At 35.4% G+C, this 20,178-nt stretch overlaps 1 protein-coding gene across 2 annotated transcripts in view; it reads left to right on the plus strand.

Moving 5' to 3' along the window:
• LOC123536006 (ubiquitin carboxyl-terminal hydrolase 34-like) overlaps nucleotides 1-20,178 on the plus strand; it is an 84,998-nt gene that overhangs the window by 15,186 nt on the left and 49,634 nt on the right. For both annotated transcript variants that reach the window (XM_053549350.1, XM_053549345.1), the window contains exons 11-28: nucleotides 1,141-1,233; nucleotides 1,877-2,002; nucleotides 2,888-3,008; nucleotides 3,438-3,517; nucleotides 3,859-4,006; nucleotides 4,651-5,036; nucleotides 7,811-8,101; nucleotides 8,429-8,568; nucleotides 9,800-10,020; nucleotides 10,589-10,728; nucleotides 11,267-11,394; nucleotides 15,393-15,581; nucleotides 16,038-16,120; nucleotides 16,534-16,688; nucleotides 17,700-17,816; nucleotides 18,146-18,331; nucleotides 18,776-18,979; nucleotides 19,551-19,674. In XM_053549350.1, coding sequence (XP_053405325.1) covers nucleotides 1,141-1,233; nucleotides 1,877-2,002; nucleotides 2,888-3,008; nucleotides 3,438-3,517; nucleotides 3,859-4,006; nucleotides 4,651-5,036; nucleotides 7,811-8,101; nucleotides 8,429-8,568; nucleotides 9,800-10,020; nucleotides 10,589-10,728; nucleotides 11,267-11,394; nucleotides 15,393-15,581; nucleotides 16,038-16,120; nucleotides 16,534-16,688; nucleotides 17,700-17,816; nucleotides 18,146-18,331; nucleotides 18,776-18,979; nucleotides 19,551-19,674 — 2,932 coding nt within the window. The remainder of the gene's footprint in view (nucleotides 1-1,140; nucleotides 1,234-1,876; nucleotides 2,003-2,887; nucleotides 3,009-3,437; nucleotides 3,518-3,858; nucleotides 4,007-4,650; nucleotides 5,037-7,810; nucleotides 8,102-8,428; nucleotides 8,569-9,799; nucleotides 10,021-10,588; nucleotides 10,729-11,266; nucleotides 11,395-15,392; nucleotides 15,582-16,037; nucleotides 16,121-16,533; nucleotides 16,689-17,699; nucleotides 17,817-18,145; nucleotides 18,332-18,775; nucleotides 18,980-19,550; nucleotides 19,675-20,178) is intronic.

The following is a 20,178-nucleotide window of genomic DNA, read 5'->3' on the forward strand; positions in this document are numbered from 1 at the left end:
ATAAATTTTGGTACACAGGTGTAACATCATGAAATGCAGGTCAAGTTTGACTGAGGTCTGCAGGTCAAAAGTCAAGGTCACAGTGACTCGAAACAGTTAAATGGTTTCCGGATGATTACTTGAGAACGATTGGGCCTAGGATCATAAATTTTGGTACACAGGTGTAACATCATGAAATACAGGTCAAGGACTACTTTAAGGTCAGTAGTTCAAAGGTCAAGGTCACAGTGACTCGGAACAGTTAAATGGTTTCCGGATGATAACTTGAGAACGAATGGGCCTAGGATCATAAGTTTTGGTACACAGGTGTAACATCATGAAATACAGGTCAAGTTCTACTTTGAGATCAGTAGGTCAAAGGTCAAGGTCCCAGTGACTTGGAACAGTTAAACGGTTTCCGGATGATAACTTAAGAATGCTTGGGCCTAGGATCATGAAAATTGATAGGGAGTTTGGTTATGACTAGCAGATGACCCCTAGTGATTTTGGGGTCAGTAGGTCACAAGTCAAGGTCACAGTGGCCTGGAACATTCAAACAGTTTTCGGACAATAACTTTAGAATGTTTTGGGACTAGGATCAGAAAACTTAATCTTGAGGTTAGTCATGTCAAGCAGATGACCCGTATTGATTTTGAGTTCCAAAGGTCAAAGGTCATTTAAACCTTTTACGGACAATAACTTGAGAACGCTTGGGCGGAGGATCATGAAACTTCTTAGGGAGGTTGATCTTGACTAGCAGATGACCTCTATTGATTTTGTGGTCAGTAGGTCAAAAGCCAAGCAAATTCGGCTTTGACGTTGGCTTAGTTCTGTGACAAGGCCATATTGTGGGGGTATAATTCGTCACTCCTGTGACAACTCTAGTTTAAATTGTTTTGACTTGTCAAAAACATGGCTGCCAGAAGCTAAAAATAGAGAAATCTTAAAATGTTATGATCCTCAAAAAGAACTAGTCTGATTTTGAAATAGTTTGACTGGAATGGTCCTGTGGTGTCTCTACACAAAATTTGATTCTTGGAATTGTGTGATATTCTTTTGTTACTTTTTGTCGCATGTTTATTTTTCATGTGAAATTCAGTATATTTACTCCTCACTTTTCTTTTGTATTAAGTTATGTAATTTTGAAATGATCTGTTTCAGCTGATAAAACAGAGTCAGATTATCCTGAATTTTCTGGCAGTTGAAGGTAGAATTACAAGTGAACATGTAGATTGTATATGGGCAGCTGCTCAGGTAAGTTCTCAAAGTATGGGTATAAGTGCAATTTAGCCTTTGTCAAGAAATGAACATGCATCAACATGGTTACTTTGCCTAGCAATAACATTTTTTGATCGCTACATTGACTGTTAGCACAGCATATCCTTGAAAAGGCCACACATTAAACTATTTTACTCATACTGTTAAAACAGTGGTTGCACTAAAGCATCAAATGAAATCCTAACTTACAGCTACTGGAATTTATGTACCCATTAAATAGCAGAAATACAATGCAACAAAAGTGATTTAACAGTAAAATAGAACAAACCACTCAGATTTTTAATTAAGAATCCATGTAATAATTCTGTGTGCTTTGTGTTAAACAATGAAATTTATGTCCCAGGATGTCTATCACATTTATGTAAAGCCATGATTATACACAAATATTTGCGACAGGTTTAGAGCTGTCAAGGTTTAAAGATGCATGTAATTAGAGGTGTTAAAACATACATACAGTTAAAAGTGATAAATATAGTATCATTATATGTCTATAGGTAACACTTTACAATGTGTAAGTTTTACAGACACCGACTTATTAAAAAGGCAAGGCAATGTGAGCAAGGTCACTGACATCTTAAGTTTCAGGGTAATTGTTTAATTATTTTGTTTTTACCTACAGTTGAAGCATTGTGGAAAGCAAGTTTTTGAGTCACTTATTCCATTGATAAAGAATCTTGAACTGCAGCCAGTCCAGCATCTACTGCAGTTGGTATCCAGTCTAGATATTGCTGCACACACTGAATCTGTAAGTACTATTTACAGTCAGGAATAATATAAACATGGATGTAAATTTTTCTGGAATTCAGCTGGTATTGCTCTCCATTTGTTTCGTTAAAAGGTTTGAATAGTTTTAAGTGTTTCTGCTTTACTTCAGAAAGGTCATGTCCTTGCATGCCAAGTTATTTCACTAATACAATCATCAGCCATATCTGTGTTCTTTTTCTTTTCTTTTGACTTTAAGAAAGGACAAAGTTCACTTAAGCCTAATATGGCCTATGCAATTTTGAAAATTTTCAAATTGGCTGTTATTTGAAAAAACTATATATTGTTTACTACCAGAATGTTTATCTACTGCAAGGAATTTAGTTTTTATAAATAAATTTATTATTTTGTTCACAACAGGTCATTGAATATTGCTGAAATCACAGACTTTTGGGAAAATGGGCATTTTTTACCATATTTAGGTCATATGGGAATGGTTTTAGTAGTGAGCACACTCAAGGACCACAAAAATATTTTGACCATTGGTCCAGCTTATTTCACAGAATTTATGGTCATTTTTTGATTGTGGTCGACAGTTGTGCTCATAACGAAAATTTCAGATGTATTTAAAAATTCAATTAAAAACTGAAGGTTTCCCATACCCATAATGTTAAAATCATTTTCAGTTATGTCCGATATTTTCTTCTATAATGAATATATTGTAAAAATTATTGTACAGTTTGATAAAACAATACTACTTGATGAAAGAAAACATGTTCTTTACTAAATTTAGAGACTTTCTTTTTTTAGGCCATTTTGGTGCAAAAGTGAACCTGCTCCTTTATTTAACAAGAGCACATGAGGTGTGGTTATCACCAATTTGATAAAGTTGAGTTATATTCATGTTTAACTTGGGTTTTTTTTTCAGACCCTATATTTGGCATCAGCGTTGATCAAGTGTGTATGGAACACATGGGCTGTACAACCAAAAGCTTCACTGCCACAAAACCAGAATTACAGTGCGGCCAAACATGAACACACAGACAGTGGTTAGAATTAAATTCATTGTATTATTTTGTGAAATTTTGGTGCACATGTTTGTATTACAAATATTTTCTCAGCTGCTATATTTCTGTGCATAAATTTAAGTTTTCTTCAAAGCTGGACTTATTTGCCAAATTGTTTACAGTTGGTTGGAACTATATGCTAGTCCCTATAGATAAAATTTAAGACATTTTATTACACACCTGTTATGTAAGAGAAAATACGATTGTGGTCTTAGGATTCTGCAAACCACCTAAGATGACTTCCACAAGAGATATAATTTGACTGAAGTACCGGTACTTCTGGAACCTACACTGATAAGATTTCAAGAAGATGTGGCAGATGTTGCTTAATATATTTATTTCCCAGACAGAAAACATGATAGAAAACATTATGTAAAGAAATAATGGAAGTTTTATTCATTTCCCTTACAGATAAGCAGAAACATGATTTAAGTAGCAGTGAAAGTATTCAAGTGTCAGAAGATGGTGATGGTGATAGAAGAAAAGTTCAGGTACTTGGGTATTTTGTTAAAATTATTGTTCATAACTGTATAATACCCTTTTAAGGTCTGCCAAATACTCTACCTACATATTGTGTGCAGCTGTAATTCAAGCTCAAAAATCAGGCCCAAATGTACTGCTAACATATAATGGTGAGGCTGTTTTGAAGAAACAAAAGACAAGGGACTAACTGTCTGACACATAGCCCATGGTGTTCCATCCTGTTTCCAGGGCGTAACAAGGGAGTAGATTCTTAGCAAGAGTAATACAACTACATGTTTATATTAATATGCACTTAGTTCAGATAAGTCTAAATTTAGTATGAATGTGTTGCCATAATATGTTTACACAGAGACCCGGAACACCAGAAGAGCTTGATAGATCTGTAGAAAGCAGTGGTGAATCACCGATAAAGAGAAAGGTCGTTCATAAACATAGACATGTAAAGAAATCCGAGGGTCAGGAATCCGAAGATGGAGAAAGTGTTGTTGATAGTGAGGGTAAGAAATAGTTTAACTTACATAGGTTCGGACTTATAATATATATGTTAAGTTTTCTTTTTTAGTTCTCTCAAAAAATGTGACATTTTCTTGAAAAAGATTTCCATAAAATGACTGTAGTAATCATGTTTTATTCTGAATTCCCATGTATTTTGGAAAAAAACATGAATTTTACTTTGTAAGGCAGAAATAATTTGCTTTTAGTATCAGCTGAATTATGTCTTCCACCACACAGTGGTGTGAGAGACATACTGATTTACTCCTGTCTTTGTGTGTGTCCGTGTGTCTGTCTGTCTGTCTGTTTGTCACAAATCTTGCCTGCGCTCTAAGTCGAACATTTCTCATCCAATCTTCACCAAACTTTAACAAAATGTGTTTGCCACAAGTCCTCTGCCAAGTTAGATAACTAGCCAAATTGGCCCAGGCACTTCAGAATGATGGCCATTGAATTACTGAAAATCACTCTGTACACATATGCATATACATGTATTGGTGCATAGTTGACTCAGATACATAATGGAGAAGAAATGCCAATCTAGATGATTAGGCAGTTGTGGGAGACATATGCTTTTCTCAAAAGCAGCTCTAGTTTCTTGTCATTATTTTGATATATGGTTCTGCAGAATGTATGTATTATGATACAGGAGATGTTCATAGTGAAGAAGAGGAAGAGTCTGGGGCAGAGCAATGTGGGTGTGGTCATGAGCACGGGGTCAGAGGTCATCATGCTCATCATGTACGTGCACACAGGCATCACTTGCATGAGCTTCACCAAGAAGCTGAGAGCGGTGACAGTGAAAGTGAGATGGAAACTAGCGACTCCAGTGAGGGTTTGAACCTTGAAGGATTAGACATTGACACCCTCAGACAGCGTGCTATAGAAATGCACAAAAAAGGTCATCACAAACACCATCATATAGAAGGAGAAAGTTCCGAGGAGATTGACCCAGAGGACGAGGAGGAAGAAGAGCTTGACTCGGAATTTCTCGACTCTGAAGATGAAGAAATACTTAAACAAAGAAAAATCAAGGTACCTTTGCTCAACTCTCTTACTTTCCATAGGATGTCATCTGCCAATTTTATTTGATCAAATATTTAAAAGCAAATAGTTAAAACATGTTTAATTTACAACATTTGTAAATATTAAAAAGGGCCCCTTTGGCTATGTGGTTAAAGTTGCTGACATTAAGTTACTCGTCTGTCTCCTTGTGGGTTGAAAATCTCACTTAAAATGTAGAGTCCTTTTGTCTTAGAAACTATTCAGCAGGCTTATAAATGTGTTCAGTTCTAAATAGGTGTCTGTATATATCTAGGGAGGCACCTTGTTCTTCTGCTATTAACAGTTGGGAAGTTGAAGAAGGCAGTTATTATGTCTCCCTCAGGAGACATATTGTTTTTGCCCTGTCCGTCCGTCTGTCCTTCCGTCCGTCACACTTCATTTCCAAGCAATAACTGAAGAACCATTTGACCTAGAACCTTTAAACTTCATAGGGTTGTAGGGCTGCTGGAGTAGACGACCCCTATTGTTTTTGGGGTCACTCCGTCAAAGGTCAAGGTCACAGGGGCCTGAACATTGAAAACCATTTCTGATCAATAACTAGAGAACCACTTGACCCAGAATGTTGAAACTTCATAGGATGATTGGTCATGAAGAGTAGATGACCCCTATTGATTTTGGGGTCACTCCGTCAAAGGTCAAGGTCACAGGAGCCTGAACATTGAAAACCATTTCCGATCAATAACTAGAGAACCACTTGACCCAGAATGTTGAAACTTCATAGGATGATTGGTCATGAAGAGTAGATAACCCCTATTGATTTTGGGGTCACTCCGTCAAAGGTCAAGGTCACAGGGGCCTGAACACTGAAAACCATTTCCGATCAATAACTAGAGAACCACTTGACCCAGAATGTTGAAACTTCATAGGATGATTGGTCATGAAGAGTAGATGACCCCTATTGATTTTGGGATCACTGTCAAAGGTCAAGGTCACAGGGGCCTGATCATTGAAAACCATTTCCGATCAATAACTAGAGAACCACTTGACCCAGAGTGTTGAAACTTCATAGGATGATTGGTCATGAAGAGTAGATGACCCCTATTGATTTTGGGGTCACTCCATCAAAGGTCAAGGTCACAGGGGCCTGAACATTGAAAATCATTTTCAATCAATAACTTGAGAACCACCTGACCCAGAATGTTGAAACTTGATAGGATGATTGGTCATAAAGAGTAGATGACCCTTACTGATTATGGGATCACTCTGTCAAAGGTCAAGGTCACAGGGGCCTGAACGTTGAAAACCATTTCTGATCAATAACTAAAGAACCACTTGACCCAGAATGTTGAAACTTCATAGGATGATTGTACATGCAAAGTAGATGACCCCTATCGATTTTAGGGTCACTCCATTAAAGGTCAAGGTCACAGGGACCTGAACATTGAAAACCCTTTCCAGTCAGTAACTTGAGAACCACTTGACCCAGAATGTTGAAACTTAATAGGATGATTGATCATAAAGAGTAGATGACCCCTAATGATTTTGGGGTCACTCCATCAAAGGTCAAGGTCACAGGGGCCTGAACATTGAAAATCATTTTCAATCAATAACTTGAGAACCACCTGACCCAGAATGTTGAAACTTGATAGGATGATTGGTCATAAAGAGTAGATGACCCTTACTGATTATGGGATCACTCTGTCAAAGGTCAAGGTCACAGGGGCCTGAACGTTGAAAACCATTTCTGATCAATAACTAAAGAACCACTTGACCCAGAATGTTGAAACTTCATAGGATGATTGTACATGCAAAGTAGATGACCCCTATCGATTTTAGGGTCACTCCATTAAAGGTCAAGGTCACAGGGACCTGAACATTGAAAACCCTTTCCGGTCAGTAACTTGAGAACCACTTGACCCAGAATGTTGAAACTTAATAGGATGATTGATCATAAAGAGTAGATGACCCCTAATGATTTTGGGGTCACTCTGTTAAAGGTCAAGGTCACAGGGGCCTGAACGTGGAAAACCATTTCCAATCAATAACTTGAGAACCTCTCGACCCAGAATGTTGAAACTTCATAGGATGATTGTTCATGCAGAGTAAATGACCCTTATTGTTTTTGGGGTCACTCCATTAAAGGTCAAGGTCTCAGGGGCCTGAACATTGATAACCAGTTCCGATCAATAACTTGAGAACCACTTGACCCAGAATGTTGAAACTTCATAGGATGATTGAACATGCATAGTAGATGACCCCTATTGATTTTGGGGTCAGTCTATTAAAGGTCAAGGTCACAGTGGCCTGTTCATGTAAAATCATTTTTTGGAAATAACTTGAGAACCACTTGACCTACAATGTTGAAACTTAATAGGATGATTGGACATGCAGAGTAGATGACCCCTATTTTTTGAGGTCACTTGATCAAAGGTCAGGGTCACAGGAGCCTGAACAGTGACTTGAGAACCACTAGGCCACGAGTGTTGAAACTTAGCGGGATGACTGGACATGCCAAGTAGATGATCCCTATTGCAGCCAACCATCAGTGTCTCTTTGACTTTCGCTCCTGACCCCTATTGACTTCTTGCCTATAGGACTTTGCATTGAGGGAGACATGCGCTTTTTTACAAAAGCATTTTCTAGTTTATTTTTGAAAAATTTCTTTCCACTTAAGTTTACTTTACTCAGTACTTTTGAGATTTAAAACTATTGCAGACATGTGGAAATCATTGGCAAAGTCTACTCAAACTGTGATTGAACCTTCAACCTATTTGACATACACTTCTTGATTTTAACTTTTGTAGCAGTTCCTAGAGGCACATGACCTGCACGAGAACAGTGAGGAAGACTCGGAGTATGATGAAGAGGAGGATGAGGAGGAGTACGAGCATCACGTGCTGCGGCAAGCTCATGCCTTCCACAATCACCAGTTAGCCATGCACAGGAGGAAACACTTAGCCATGCAGCAACGGAAACAGAAAATGCTGGACAAGAAAGCAGAAGAGGAGAGGGTTCAGGCTGGAAACATCCCCACTGTGGTGAAGGAGACTGAAGGAAAAGCTGATGAAAAAGTAGAGGGCAATAACTCTGGTCATGTATGTCAACTTGTATTTATTGCATGAAATTTTCAAATGTCGTAATTTTAAATTTTGCTTTAAATGATGGACATATTACAGTAAAACATCAATCACTCAAAGTGTCAAGGGGTTTTAAGTAGCAAAATCCTCGATTTATCAGGGTTTTGAGCAATGCAAACAAAAAATATATATGGTTTTGTCCATAGTAAACTGGCATAGTTATATTTTACACATTTCCCTGAAGGGAATGATATACTTTCTGTCAGAATGTTTACAAAAACTTCTACAACTGACAGATTGATAGATTTTGTTTTTACTTTCATAACTTTTGTTTTAAATGTTCAGGACTCTGACACTGCTGCTGTGGCAGCTTCCCTGCTGGAAGAGAACGAAGGAAAAGTAAAACAAGCACACAGTGATACAGAGGTGTACGACTGTACACATATTGGGGAAACAACACACAAGAAACAACATAGACATGCACGGTGTGTACCATTGATGATATTGCTTTGTTGGTGTTTGTAAGGTTGTACAAATCAATTTAAAAACTTTGGATATTGTAGGAATTGACATGTTTGTCCATCTTTTAGATTATTGTGCACAAGTAGGTATTCAATGTTTTCACAGAAATCCTTTCCTGGTATCATTTTATTAGGGAATGTTAAATGAATTAATAATTTGTTAAGGGCAGGCTCGTTCTTAGAGAATGTTAAATGAATTAATAATTTGTTAAGGGAAGACTCGTTCTTAGGGAATGTTAAATGAATTAATAATTTGTTAAGGGAAGACTCGTTCTTAGGGAATGTTAAAGGAATTAATAATTTGTAAAGGGAAGACTCGTTCTTAGGGAATCTTAAACGAATTAATAATTTGTAAAGGGAAGACTTGTTCTTAGGGAATCTTAAACACTCGTTCTTGGGGAATGTTAAACGAATTAATAATTTGTAAAGGGAAGACTCGTTCTTAGGGAATGTTAAACGAATTAATAATTTGTAAAGGGAAGACTCGTTCTTAGGGAATGTTAAACGAATTAATAATTTGTAAAGGGAAGACTCGTTCTTAGGGAATGTTAAACGAATTAATAATTTGTAAAGGGAAGACTCGTTCTTAGGGAATGTTTAACGAATTAATAATTTGTTAAGGGAAGACTCGTTCTTAGGGAATCTTAAACGAATTAATAATTTGTAATGGGAAGACTCGTTCTTAGGGAATCTTAAAAGAATTAATAATTTGTAAAGGGAAGACTTGTTCTTAGGGAATGTTAAAGCAAATAATTTGTAAAGGGAAGACTCGTTCTTAGGGAATGTTTAACGAATTAATAATTTGTTAAGGGAAGACTCGTTCTTAGGGAATCTTAAACGAATTAATAATTTGTAAAGGGAAGACTCGTTCTTAAGGAATCTTAAAGCAATTAGTAATTTGCTAAGGACAGGCTTCAACACTATTTTCTTTATCTATCTCATGAATATCCAGTAATACAGAAATAAACTTGTTTGAAAATGTAAGTCTAATCAATTTTGGTATTCCATATTGGTATTTAAAGACTAAAAACTTGTTGGTTTTTACAGTCATTGTTCAACAGATGTTGTAATGTAAAAAACCTTCCTGTTTTTTAACAGAGATTAATGATGGCACATTAATGCTTGATTTAAGTGTAAAGTTGTACTATTTTTTGCCTTTTATAAAAATATATCTAGTTCTTATGTAATATTGCAGCAGTTACCATGGAGATGAGATTATGAGTCCAGATGATAGAAGCTGTCATAGTTCACACCTTAGTAACAAGTCGGAGAAGAACATGGCCGACTTTGATGGGGAGGATCTATTGAGTGATGACGAGTTGTCACAGATCAATGCTCATTCACAGCTAAACTCACATGCCCACTTCGGTCATCTCTCCAGCATGGCGTCAATGTATCATACACATATGCCACATGGTAATTTGTTATTTCTGGTAATATTTATGTACTAAACAGCATAAAGCTTTTATATATTTTGGAGTAATTAGGTGATGTTATTTTATCATGTATGAAACACTGTCCTAGTTGGTTATTTATTAGTTCATATCACTACGAAAACAATTTGCCCATGTCATTTTAACACAAGCCTTTGACTGTTTTTACATCTTAACACATCGTATAATGCATTATTATGCCAAAATTTCTAAGATTGTATAAAGTGAGTAGTGGGTTTATGGTATTTTGAAACAATGATGCAGTTGTTTGAAAATGAAAACAAGACTTGAAGAGGAAAAAAATGCAAAGAGATGAGACCTCCATGGTTTGGAAGTTGCTGATGGTTATCATTTTGAAAAAGCCGTTCTGTTGCCTGTTTGTACCTTGAAAATAATGCCTGGAGCCCAAAGCCTGTTTTTCCCTCCACCATAAAAAGCTTTAAAGGTGTCATATGAACTGAATTGTGTTGATATGATTTAAAACCCAACAAAGGAAATAAGCCATTTTGCTTTAATTTATATTAAACTGTATAACTGACCTTTATTTGCAGTGATGAGCCAACGTCAGTCTCAGAAAGAGTCATCAACACATACAAACAGTACAACATCTAGTTGTTCCGAGTTTAATTTTGAAGATGTTTGTAAACCAGGAAACACGTTGCTATGGGATCTTGTACAGGATGATAAAGCGGTAAGCCTTGATATTTTTTGGTTTTATCACTTCTTAAACTCACACGCCCACTTTGGTCATCTCTCCAGCATGCGTTTTGTAAAACATTTGAGAATTTCTATTGTTTGCAAGTGATGAGCAGTGCAAATTCATTTTCTTAGAATTTCATTATGTGTGAAGATACCTTTAAGCACTTAACTGTTACTAGTCTACATTGTATCCACATACAAGAGCTATATAAGGTAATGAAGATAAATGTCAAATACAGTGTTTGATAAGAGTTATGTGTTTCATCAGTATACATCACAAAAAGGAAGAAATATTTAATAGTTATTTTCAGAATCCACCATTTTGTGCTACAGTTGGTGCAAAACAGAATTATGTTATAGAGTGCAATAAGCAATATTATTTTTGCATTTATAAGTGAATTACTACATTTGAATTTTAGTTAATGAATTGTTTTATCTCAATTGTCTGCATTTCACTGTAGATAATTAATGAAGCCAAACTTGAATTAGCTGTTTAAGTGAGAGTTGACATTATTGTATGTATATTTCAGCATCTTCTGCCTGATGGTTTAGCTGTAGATGCTGAAAAGGTGCTACATAGTCTTGTGTGCTTCTGTACAGACAGACGAATCAAGAAAAAGTTCATTGAAGCTTGTATTAATAACCTGGCTCACCATAAGTATGAGACACTTGTTAATTTTTTTTCCCAGTCTAATTGTGGTTGATGATTGTCACATGAATTTTGTATTACCAATAATTTGCCATCCAGGATTACTTTATATATTGAAAAAAAGGAAGTCTTGTATTTTGAATTTCCAATAATTTGCCATCCAGGATTACTTTATATATTGAAAAAAAAGGAAGTCTTGTATTTTGAATTTCCAGTAATTTGCCATCCAGGATTGGTTTATATATTTAAAGGTGGTCAATCACATTTAAGCAAAATTTAGTGACATTTTTACTTTTTGTATATTCTGTTAGCGATTTATTTAAGAAACAAAAATACCCATTACTTAGAATTAGAGCCCTGTTAGAAATGTATACTTTATTGATTTTCATAAAAATTTGTAATTACTCCCCTTTAATATGAAAATATTTAAAATGCTTGGTATTTCTTTTTATTTCCATATAATTCCGAGTTTTACATTCGCATTGGATAGATATACCAAATACTTAACAATCTGAATCAAAAGGTGGGTTTTGAAATGCATGTAGCTTTTGAATTTCATTTTTTTTCCATTCTATCTTGGTTGCGATAGGCAAAGGGAGGTAATAATAATTTTTCAAACTTGCATTTCTTATGAATTCAATCTATATATGTAATTGTTAATGCAATTATTTTACGAATATAATACAATATATCGGTTAGTTATACATTTTCTTAGGTAAAGTATGTTTATCACATTTATACTTATGATAAAATAACTCGATCTTGGTTGGGCAACTGCAATAGGAAAACCAATTATTAAAAATATCTCCAGTGAAAACCTAACTTGTATTAAGCACTAACTGAACATAAATGAGTGTAAATGATCAGATGTTAAAGTTTAAAACAAATCCGTTACTTAGCCAAAATCTGATTATCCACCTTTAAAAAAAGGAAGTAATTCTTACTTGGAACCTTTCATGCAAAATCTTAAAATAGTGAAAAAATCCTCTTCTGGTAAAGTAATGAAAAATTTCCCTCCAATACTTAAAAGGCCCCGCCTACCATTCCTTAAGTCTAGAAATAAGTGGATTGTCTGTCTTAATCTGTAAAATAAAATTACAGGAAAGCATGAAATATTTTTGATAATATTTATAATATGCAGGAGTATAGAGAATTATTTTGTATATCTTTTTGTATGTGTTTTAAACTTAGTTACTGATCCCAGATTTACATCATATCCAGCTGTATCTGTATTTATTTGTTGCATCAACATTTAAAGTAACATTTATAAATGATGTGTTTGTTAGCTCACCTGAGCCAAGGCTCATGGTGAGCTTTTGTGACCACTCAATGTCCATCGTCAGTTGTCTGTTGTTCAGCGTGCGTCCGTCAACAATTTCTAAAAAAATCTTCTTCTTGAAAACCACTGGGCAGAATTACACCAAACTTCTCAGAAATGATCCTTTGGTGGACCCCTTCCAAAATTGTTCAAAGAATTGAATTCCATGCAGAACTCTGGTGGCCATGGCAACCAAAAGGAAAAACTTAAAAAATCTTCTTGTCCAAAACCGCAAGGCTTAGAGCCTTGATATTTGGCATGTGACATCATCTAATGGTCTTCAATGAAGATTATTCGAATTGTGCCCCTGGGGTGAAAAGAGGCCCCGCCCTGGGGGTCAAAAGTTTTACATAGACTTATATAGGAAAAAACTTTAAAAATCTTCTTGTCTAAAACCACAAGACCTAGGCCTTTGATACTTGGTATGTAGCATTTCCTTGTGGTCCTTTACCAATATTGTTCAAATTAAATAACCCTGGGGTGAAAAGAGGCCCTGCCCCGGGGGGTTCCAAGTTTTATGTAGACATATAGGAAAAAACTTTAAAAATCTTCTCGCCTGAAACTGGAAGGCCTAGGCTTTTGATATATGGTATGTTGCATTGCCTTGTGGTCCTCTACCAAAATTGTTCAATTATGCCCCTGGGATGAATAGAGGCCCTGCCCTGGGGGTCCCAAATTTAACATAGAATTATATAAGAAAAAATATAAATCTTCTTGTCTTTAAGTTCAAGGCCTAGACCTTTGATTTTTAGCTCGACTATTCGAAGAATAGTCTAGATTTTCTACTCACCCTGGCGTCGGCGTCGGCGTCACACCTTGGTTAAGTTTTTGCATGCAAGTACATACAGCCATCAATTAAAGGCATATAGCTTTGAAACTTATTTTTTCTTTTTCTAGGTCAATTACCAACCTCTCTGGGTCAAGTCCCATAACTCTGACATGTATTTTGAGCAAATTATGCCCCCTTTTGGACTTAGAAAATTTTGGTTAAAGTTTTACATGCAAGTTACTATCTCCAAAATTAATGCAGATATTGATTTGAAACTTCACATGTGTCTTCAGCGTTATAAAACTAGTTGATAGCAGCAAGTCCCATAACTCTAACTTTCATTTTGGCCAAATTATGCCCCCTTTTGGACTTAGAAAATTCTGGTTAAAGTTTTGCGTGCAAGTACATACAGCTATTTCTAAAAGGCATATAGATTTGAAACTTATTTTTTCTTTTTCTAGATCAATTATCAACCGCACTGGGTCAAGACCCATAACTCTGACATGTATTTTGAGCAAATTATGCCCCCTTTTAGACTTAGAAAATTCTGGTTAAAGTTTTACATGCAAGTTACTATCTCTAAAACTAATGCAGATATTGATTTGAAACTTCACATGTGTCTTCGGGGTTATAAATCTAGTTGATAGCAGCAAGTCCTATAACTCTGACCTTCATTTTGGCCAAATTATGCTCCCTTTTGGACTTAGAAAATTCTGGTTAAAGTTTTGCGTGCAAGTACATACAGCTATTTCTAAAAGGCATATATATTTGAAACTTATTTTTTCTTTTTCTAGATCAATTACCAACCTCACTGGGTCAAGTCCCATAACTCTGACATGTTTTTTGAGCAAATTATGCCCCCTTTTAGACTTAGAAAATTTTGGTTAAAGTTTTACATGCAAGTTATTATCTCCAAAACTAATGCAGATATTGATTTGAAACTTCACATGTGTCTTCGGGGTTATAAAACTAGTTGATAGCAGCAAGTCCCATAACTCTGACCTTCATTTTGGCCAAATTATGTCCCCTTTTGGACTTAGCAAATTCTGGTTAAAGTTTTGCGTGCAAGTACATACAGCTATTACTAAAAGGCATATAGATTTGAAACTTATTTTTTCTTTTTCTAGATCAATTACCAACCTCACTGGGTCAAGTCCCATAACTCTGGCATGTATTTTGGGCAAATTATGCCCCCTTTTGGACTTTGAAAATTCTGGTTAAAGTTTTACATGCAAGTTTCTATCTCCAAAACTAATGCAGATATTGAATTGAAACTTCACATGTGCCTTCGGGGTTATAAAACTAGTTGATAGCAGCAAGTCCCATAACTGGTATGCATTTTGGTCAAATTATTTCCCCTTTTGAACTTAAAACTCTTTTGATATTTAACCTTTTTGGGTAATATTTTCCTGCTTCTGGGACAATATTTCGAATAGTCGAGCTTGGCTGTCTTACGGACAGCTCTTGTTGGTATGTAGCATTGCCTAGTGGATCTCTAACAATATTGTTCAAATTATGCCCCTTGGGTGGATAGAGGCCCTGCCCCAGGGGTCACTTGTTATATGAATTATATAGTAATATATACTTCAAAAATTATCAGATCATATTTCCCAGACTGTTTAATTATAATTACCTGATGACCCCAATCGATTTGGGGTCACTTGACTGTGACCTTGACCTACTGACCTACTTTCTTGTTTTTTTAAGATACAGCCTTGAAATTTGGATGACACATACAGTTTTGCACACCAATCTTAAAATTGACTTTCAGTGACCGTGAATGTGACCTACTTACCTACTTTCTAATATTTTAGCATCAGTGTGCCATTTTAAACATATGGCTTGTATTACTCGGGTGAGCGATTCAGGGTCATCATGACACTCTTGTTCATATTGTAAAATATTTACTTTCCATTTCAGGTCTGTGGTTGTATCACTACGGTTACTTCCTAAGATAATCTACTCCTTCCAGCAGTATCGTAGTGATTCTAACTGTCACGCTATCACACAGTGGTCCGAGAGGGAGCTGGACATGATGTCACATTTCTTTGTGAATCTCGTACATTATACTGACTATCATAGAGAACATGGCACTCCAAACACTGCTCTGTTAGTGAACTTCATTTGAGAATATTTACATTTTATATTTGGTTTATTGCTGACTTATATATATACTTAGTATACTTTTACATCCAGCTAGTACTTCCGCTTGGAAAAAAATGAAAAACTGAAACATCTGTGAAACAGAGATAAAGAAAAGAATGTTCTTTTATTTGAAAGGAATCATATTAAATATTATTCTTGCAGAGATTAAAAATCCACGAATCTGAGTCCAAATGTCTTGTTTATGTAAGTGGCTGCAGTAAGAGATATACATGTTTTGATTAGCATAAGAGCTTTTGCTTAACTTGGTCCTCCTCAGCTAAGCTCTTCTTCATTTTTTAAGATGTTTAATATGTTTGCTGTGTGACTGATTCATACTTCATTGTTTGGTATTTTGGGATGTAGAAATTGTTATCTATGTATGAGACATTTTACATTTGGATTGTTTGCTTCCCTATATAGGTACAGTCATAAAGAGGAGATACAAGTTCGACTTGTGTTCCTGTCTGGTGTGTTCTCTTCAACGTGTTCAACTGATAACTTCAGTGAGTGTTCCTCATATTATACTGGATTGATTTCATAACTGTTCTATTGATTTCATAAATGTTCTATCGGATTTATTTTGTCGTCCCTGGTTTTGCATTTGATCACTGGGCAGATTTACACTAAACAAAACTAAAAGGGTTTTGCATTTGATTGATAAATATACAAAACACTATCTGACAAAACTGTTGACAGTTTTGTAAATTGTAGCATTCCATACCGACTTTCAATGATTAATTACGTATTTGGACAAAAATGTTTATGTACAATCTAAATTTAAACCTTCCATGCAAGCTTTCAGTAAGGATATTCATATTTATAAAAGCTTCTTTATCAGTAAGTCACTACTTTGAATAAAATCAGGTATTTCATGTAGCTTTATTTGTAAAGTGACATATTACTTCCCATGTTTCAGGATTAAATCTAGACCAGGTAGACACACTGTGGGCATGCCTGGCCAATGATAAAGACTGCTGTGATGAATGGTTAAGTTGGATGCTGAATCAAGCCAAGAGTAAAGATCATCACGCTCTCGGCTTAGAAACATTCAAACATATATTCCTGGAAAAGGTGCGACATAAACAGCATATATTCTTGGGGGGAAAGGTGCAATATCATATATAAGTAGTCTAGGAGGAAGATGAAGGGTCAGACATGTATAAGTTATTTCAGAAGCCAGTTACACAGAGTGTCTGAATTTTTCCTGCTTGTGTATGATTTATGGGGGGGGAAAAAACACCATGAAAGTGGCGTATCAGTCAATTCGAGTTTAGAATTACTATAGTCAGTTCATTTTTTTTTTTAAAGGTGGTCAACCACATTTAAACAACATTTAATGACATTTTTTACTTTTTGTATATTCTGGTAGAGAATTATTTAAGGAACAAAAAGACCGATTACATAGAGTTAGATTCCTATTTGAAATGTATATTTTATTATTTTTATAAAATTTTGTAATTACTTCCCTTTAATATGAAAGTATATAAAAAGCTGGGTATTTCTTTTTATTTTGATACAATGTCTAGTTTTACATTGCATTTGATAGACATATCAACTATTGAACAATCTGAACCAAAATGCAAGTTTAAAAGCTGTGTGTAGCTTCTGAATTCATTTATTTCCAATCTATCTTGGTTGCGCAACCAAGATAGGCAAAGGGAGGTAATAGTAATTTTTCAAACTTGCGTTTCTAATGATTTCCATCTAAATACATAATTTTTAATGCAAATATTTTACAAATATATTACAATATGTCTAATATTTATACATTTCCTTAGGCAAAATCTGTTTATCAAATTTATACTTATGATAAAATAACTCTATCTTGGTTGGGCAACCAGGATAGGAAAATGAAATTTTAAAAATACCTCCAGTGAAAATCTAATTTGTATTAAGTGTTAAGTGAACATAAATGAGTGTAAATGATCAGATGCTAAAGTTTCGAACAAATCCGTTACATGGCCAAAATCTGATTATCCACCTTTAAATTGCAAATTTTTGATAAAAGCAAATAATTATGACATAAAAATAACTCAGAAATTATCCAGTCTACTATGTATTGTATGTATTTTTACTGTACAGATGCCACAGTTGAGTCCAAAGTCAACCAGTATGATAGGTTTAAACCTGTTCCAGCAGTTATCACACCTGTCCAGGATTGCCAATGCGTCCAGTGATTGTTCATTGCCAGAAGATAAGGTATAGTTGTCATTAACCTTTATTATACGGATAGTCAAGTTTTAATAGTTACTTCATGATGAAAGTTGTGACAGATTTAAGAAAGTTCACTAAAGTCTGTTCAAAAGGAAAAAAGAAATTATCACAAAGGATTGCTCTACAATCCGTTAAAAGATGTAGTTTTTGCATCGTAAACTTTGTTTTCGTTTTTCCTTCATTTTTTTTTAACAAAATGAGCATATCTTACAAAAGTTACAACATACATCTGTTCAAAAGATAAAGCATGCATCTTTCCGAAAATTACTGCATATTTGGTTGTATTTGTTGTATTGTAAATGATTTGATTACAGATCAGTGGTATGGATCAGCTATGGGAGATAGCTCTACAAGCATTGAATGCTGATGTCAGCATAACAGCTATACAGTATGTAAACGGTTACTATATAGGGTTCGGGAACGGTTTACTGGAGAAGGAGGAGGAATTTGTTCAGAGATGTATGGACAGTTTAGTGAGAGCTACCAACAATGTCCAGGAGGTAAATATATATAACTGTTTTAGTTTTGTGGAATCAATTTAGAAGTTACCTTTTCAGATAAGGCTTTGAAAGCCATACTTAATCATGATTATGTTATTGCCCCATTGATTTACAACATTTTTGATCTCCATGGTAGTTTGAAATGGGCTACATAATATTATTTAAGACCTATTTCCTTTCCTAAGGATGGAAAGTGTTAGAATGTGTTTATATTGTATGAACTTATGAAGCCATAGTAACACCTTGTGATGATTGTAAAAAGAAATAGGTTGCAGTTATAAGTAAAAAATCTGTTCATGAATATGATCATGTATGTCAGCATGTTCTCCTCTACTGTCTTACTGCTGCTTTAGGGTTCTGAAAACAAAAAACTGTCATTGTGTTGTTTGTTTTCATACAGTACTGGTAATATTACCGCTTTTTAAAATATTTTTTTTTTTTAAGGATCCAGACACGAGTTTGATGGTGATACAACGTGGTCTTGTCCTCATGAAGAACCATCTAGAGCTGTTCAGAAAGAGGTACGCATTTCATCTACGGAACTGGCAGATCACTGGGAATGGCATTATCAGTCATCAACGCAGTCTTGTAGATAAACAGTCAGCACAGATCAGGATACTGCTGCAACCTGCAGGACTCGGAGAGAAGGTAAGTTGTACAAACATTTGCATAGGCGACATTCATACATAGCATAATAAATAAACTGTCTGGAGATATCAAGTTATTTAATGATCATTGAAACTAACAGCACAGAAGGACAGTACTATCTGATATCTTATTTTCACAACTTCTGGGTGGAGTGCATGGAGTGTCCCTTATTTAACAAAATTATTCTTGCACATTTCCCCAAAAGTATTTGACTTATGTTGAGAATCTTTATAGGAATGTTATTAAGAAATTCAATGCAAAATTTTGCCCCTCGAGTTTTGTTTTTGATTTCACTAAATGTGAAATGTCTTGCTGCTCTCAACATAGTCAAAAATATGTATAAAGGACTTTTAAATATTTGTGTTATTGACATTTCAAAAGAATATCTGTATTCATTATATTTTGAAAGCAGTTTGGACAGCACCTAAACATTATTGTGGCTACCTACTGTTTTACAGTGGCCAGTTACTGGTAAGATGGGGAACTTGTGCCTTCTGGTTGGGTATAAAGGTAATAATTAATATGGGATATTAAGCTAAATATTTAATTGATCAGTGTAAAATATTTACAGACACAGGTAGAAATGTCGTCCACTGACCTTGTAGCTGAACTGAGAGCTGAGGTAACTAACTGGTGGGAACAATTACAGAAACAACAAATCCAGGCCGGGCAACAGAGGGAGGCAAGTGGTTTAGGTAAGTAACTCACTGCTTGACCCAGGACCTTCAAACTTGATAGCTTTATTAGTCTTATCAAGTAGATGATCTCTTTAGGTTTTGGGGTCAGTAGGGCAAAAGTCAAGGTCACTAGGGCCAGAACTTTGAAAATGGTTTCTGCCCAATAACTGGAGAACCACTTGTACAAGGTCATCTAGTAAATGACCCCTACAGTTTTTGGGGTCAGTAGGTTAAATGTTAAGGTCACAGTCTTGAACCTTGAAAACAAAGCAGTTCTGCTCAATAACTGGGGAACCACTTGACCCAGGACCTTAAACCTTAAAGCTTGTTGGGGCTTATCAAGGAGATGACCCCTATGTTTTTTTGTGATTAATAGATCAAAGGTCAAGGTCACAGGGGATGAAAACGGTCTCTACCCAATAATTTGAGAACCACTTGATTTAGAACCTTCAAATTTGGTGGCATGATTGGGCTTGTGAAGTAGATAATGCCTATTGCTTTTGGGATCAGTAGTCAAAGGTC

Source organism: Mercenaria mercenaria, chromosome 1 (genome assembly GCF_021730395.1).
Source record: "Mercenaria mercenaria strain notata chromosome 1, MADL_Memer_1, whole genome shotgun sequence".
Lineage (NCBI taxonomy): Eukaryota > Metazoa > Mollusca > Bivalvia > Venerida > Veneridae > Mercenaria > Mercenaria mercenaria.